Source organism: Sphaeroforma arctica (assembly GCF_001186125.1).
Source record: "Sphaeroforma arctica JP610 unplaced genomic scaffold supercont1.240, whole genome shotgun sequence".
Taxonomy (NCBI): domain Eukaryota; class Ichthyosporea; order Ichthyophonida; genus Sphaeroforma; species Sphaeroforma arctica.
The window spans coordinates 65,045-70,074 of NW_014040318.1; the positions used below are offsets into that span (position 1 = coordinate 65,045).

Genomic DNA, 5,030 nt, shown 5'->3' on the forward strand with positions numbered 1-5,030 from the left:
CATATATATATAACACAAACATACATATGTAACATTTAGGCATTTCGATATCTCTATGTATATATAAATATATAGATATATATATATACATATATATAGATATATGTACACACATACACACATACTTACATATATTCGTACATACGTACACACACACACACACATATATATATATATATATATATGTATATATTTACATACAAATGTATAAGATTGAAGTTGAACCGACGAGGATGAACAGATACATATATATAACGCAATGGCACAACAGGTCCATTGTAGAATGTCCAAATATACGAGCTGTACACTGGCGTCCAGTTTTCGTTATATATGTGACTGTTCAAGCTAATTGCGATATACAGACAATTTCATTGATGACGATCCATCCTTAAAATATCTTTTACAAACATAGAACATAAGACATAAGACAGCCTACTACGTCGAAATATAATTCTTCCTCGACTGTTTAGACTTTGGGCGCGTACAGCATCTGACTAGTCTAGTACACCAAGATTCGATTTCACTTCATCTATCGGCACATAAAACATAAACACCGACCTATTTACTTTACTAAGCCTCGATACCTGCCTGGACTCGCTTGATTATAGCTATAGAGCATGTAAGCCATTTACGGTAGTAGAATCCTTGAACACTCTATACCTGTGCGAAGGTAAGCTCGTACTCCAGCGCCCTTTTTACCACTGCACCGGCAGCTTCGCCATCCCGAACTTCGGTCTGGTCGATTTCCGTACGCAATAGAAGGGCAGCATACGTATCACCGCTTACGGGAATGGGGATATGTGTACTCGCTGACACCTCGCCTGAAGGCAACGGGTTTGAAACATCTGCATGGTATTGATATATGGACGATAAAGTTGAGTATGGCGCTTATACACCTTTACTGCGGACTTGAGTGGATAGTATGTGTGCACACATACTCATGTATTTTGCTCTAATAGTCTCTGCCTGGAAATATCGATATATAGAGAATGTACGAAAAGATCATGTATGTACACGCGATAGACACGAGCGTCATGCACTGATACATTCATATCGACAATCTCGATCTGACGTACAGAATCAATACGCACTCACCCTCTCACATTTGAACTTGTCCACAATCTTTATAAACTTTAAAATAGCAAATATATAATATTAGTTGGTGATTTTACAACTTCTTAAAAAATCATCGTCAAAAAGATCAAAAAAAGTATGAACTACCCAAAACATACTACAAAAAATATAAGTAACTCAAAACATACTGGTCCGTACCGATTTTCTTGGCCACAGTCATGCGCTGCCTCTGTATGAGATCGTCAACGAGAGCATCGTAGTCCTTGACCATATCAATCAGTGGGAAGTGCAGCAAACCCTCACACGCACTCTTGCGCACACGCCAGTCCCTGTGCAAGGTGGCGGCTGTCCACAACAGCTGGATAACTCGGTACCTGCGCGTGCAATGTGTGGCCAAATTTCAGAATGAGAACGTGGACGCCACGAGTACAGGCCATTATCGGAGATGTTTCTGTGCTTGAAAATTTATATATGTATATATGATGTTCACGATCGCCATGTGAGGTCTCAGCTGGACACAGACACAGAATATTTCGGTCTTGCACGAGTGCAATGTGCGCCATCAGACAAAAAGTGAAGCTTATACGGAAGCTGAATGATTCAGTATATGAGAGGAATGTGTGACAAGTTAACAGCACGTCGAATTTTAACGTAATGCCAGTGGGAGGAATATATGTATGTGAGACAACTAGCCATAGCTTCATGATTACTTATGAATACTGAATTTTCGACCCTTGACATGCACTCTTGCGCACATTCCAGCACCCATATATGGTGGAGACTGTCCGCAAAGCTGGATATTTTGGTATATGAACGAGTGCAATATGTAGCCAATTTCGAAAGTGCAGAGGTTGTGCGTAGCAAGAGGATCTTCGTGTGTAGAAGAATAATATTCATGTTTGTAAAAATATGAAAGCGTAAACGTCTATTCGTATACTGTTTCTTTCACGTGACTTATATAGATGTTTGGATTTCGTCTGTTTGTATAGCGCTATCAGTCATGAACCTGCACGTTCAGATGGAATAAAATTCATTCGCGAGTATAAGTAGAGTGCCACATAATATTCCTAGAGCTATGATATATATATATATATATATATTGTTTATCGGAAGCACGAGCGAGATGAACGTTCGAAATCCCTTATATAAACTGTGTGCGACGTATGAACAACCAATAGTGATACATTTGCAATCATTTCGTAACATGACATTACAGTGCGGGTCTAACTAAGTATCGAATAGCATTGGATCCATACAGCCTTGTATATCAGTCAGAGTAATGCATACATGCATGTACGCACATCCGTGTCGGTACTTGCTCTTGATTCCAATATCCACACCCAAGTCCCAATATATACACCTCAACTCCAATATTCACACCTGAATTCTTCTTGACATGCCCTTCCTTCGAGGCCCGAGGGAGTGTCCTCGTAATCCTGCTTCTCAATCGTTGGCGGAATACTTCTCAGCAGATCAAGGTATCCGGCCAATACCTGGCCATACAAGAATCCGAGCATATAAACCATAATATAGGTGCAGATAACAGCTGCATAGACACAAAAAAGGGGATAATATCTCTCCGTATATACTTCTATTAATAGACCCGGACTGAAATCAACAACACCTTCTCAGACACATAAAAATACCTTAAATCTATATCGCAGACACGAAATTTAAGTCCCTCTTTGCTAGCACGACACTATATCACACCACATTATTCCTCTGTTCTCCAAAGACAAGGGTTCTCATGTATGACATTGGTATGTGCAAACATTGAAAAGGCTCTGGATCCTTTTGTCAGCGTATATGTGCTGTATCGAGGCCAACATTATAGTGATACAGATTATCAAAACAAACCCCTCGCTGTTTAACATCATAATCGCATTCACAAGAATATCCCAACAATCATCAGCAAGCGCACATGGCGCATCAGTATATTTCTTAAACACGTAAATAATCCATTCTGGCCTGAAATATGCACAATAAGCAACATATAGAAACCTCGGCCACAAGACGCAACCCCCGAGAACTTAATACGATACTACTATGTGCGAAATTGGCCATCGGCACGCAGCTCTTGGTCGGCGTTTCAGGACCACAGGCACACGTTGGTAGGCTCAACGCAACACGCTCACAGCATACGTAAATATACAATGCTTAGATAAAAAGATATAGGCATCAGCGTTTCATTCGCAATTCGTCGTGAACGACACTTTCTTGTGTGAACTCTTCATAAGTCAAGGAGCAACTATATGAACCATTTACTGAAAAACACAAACCCGTGGCCGTGTCTCATTTTGGATGTGTGACAGCTCGCCTCAATTTGGTTTCTCGACTGGTGCGGACTGAATATTTCGATACAAACCCCACTCAACAACATACAATATTCGAATGTAAGTAGAAACTGCAGTATTAACATCGATATTCCCAATGTATATATTCAGCATGATCATACAATGCGTATGCAACATTGAGCGCAGAGTACATACTTGAGGCCGTGTTTCGTTGTTGATGCATGCGAGATGTGCCGTAGCTAGTCCCAGTTCGCTCTGTCGGCTGGTGTTCGATAGGACTTTCAAAACCGCTCTTACACTAACTATATCTTCGATACACAGCTGTCTCAGTGCCTGAAGACCTGTGTGCCATGTGCGTACGCAAATACGTTACTGCACAGGTAACAATGAATCTATATTGATATATATTTCCGTACCAGTATACCACGAGACGCAATTGCACAGCAGGAGGGTTAAAAGTTTATATAAATTCCGTAGCGAGGAGGGTGTATTGAACTAGTCTTATTCGGCGTGATGTGTTTGGCCACTGATTTCCGACGATCCACGAAAATTTGGTTTAACTTCCGGAACGATGTAGCGAAGAAAAAAAACCCACTCAACACTGTGGACGCCATAGCTAGATGTTACAGAAAGGGCGAAGAAGTAATCTTCCACGACATCAATATAAGAACAGACTCAACTCAACAATCTGCACCTTCGCCCTTCACTCACTTCGTGCCAAGTATAAAACAAGCCTCTTGCGGAGACGTTTGCCAATATACCCAAAACCAGCAGTAGCATCTCCTCACGAAAATATACAACACTATGGAAACCACAAATAGTCAACGTGATGCACTTAAAAATGAACTACGGGTGCACTACCGCAGAGTCAATGCATAATTACAAACTCATCTCCTAATCCACACCGTCGAATACGCTTACCTAATATCACGCACGCCTCATGCGTAGATGTTCGCACTACATCCAGAGCTAACGGCAGCATCTCCTCGCCATACTGACCACCTTTCCACTTACACACGTCTCTGATGGTGAGAGACCACACCACCCAATGTTCCTCACTCACAGGCTCCTTCTGCCGGCGTGTAAGGTGGGTTAAATGCTCCTTGTACTTTAACATGGACTCCTTGAACTCGGTATATGCCCTGGGTTGGCACTTCCACATCTCACACGACAGTCTCAGCTTGGTGAACTGGCCTAAAGCACTAGACTTGGAGACTAATGTGTTGAGAACCTGCGTTTGCGATAGGTAAATTATAGAATTTAAAACCGAAGTGTGCAATTGAAGGGATGTCAGCCTTGTAGCTAAGGCAGCCCATACAAGTGTGGATTAAAATCGTTGTGCGCGTCAGTCTATGGTAGGTCGGAACGTTGACGTTGACCCTTAGGCTTCGAAAAATCTATTCAAATTTGAATGCTCCACGAAGCGCGCATCTCATGGTGGTTGAATGTCCATTTGAAGGTCAACAAAACCAGTGGGTCAACAAAACCAGTAATCCGTCTATCAGGGTGACGAACCACGGATGCACGGCGTACGCGCCTGCAAAATAAATACACTTTCTCATTCAACAAAACACATCACACACATACACATATATATATATATATATAATATATATATATATATATATATATATATATATATATATATATATATATATACTA

The 5,030-nt window shown here is 41.1% G+C and overlaps 1 protein-coding gene across 1 annotated transcript in view; it reads right to left on the reverse strand.

Annotated features, from left to right (window-relative positions):
* Nucleotides 1-5,030, reverse strand: part of SARC_04346 (hypothetical protein) — a 14,886-nt gene that overhangs the window by 6,866 nt on the left and 2,990 nt on the right. The window contains exons 3-7 of the mRNA XM_014301832.1: nt 4,290-4,599; nt 3,564-3,709; nt 2,455-2,567; nt 1,273-1,448; nt 661-845 (exon numbers count right to left, since the gene is read on the reverse strand). Coding sequence (XP_014157307.1) covers nt 661-845; nt 1,273-1,448; nt 2,455-2,567; nt 3,564-3,709; nt 4,290-4,599 — 930 coding nt within the window. The remainder of the gene's footprint in view (nt 1-660; nt 846-1,272; nt 1,449-2,454; nt 2,568-3,563; nt 3,710-4,289; nt 4,600-5,030) is intronic.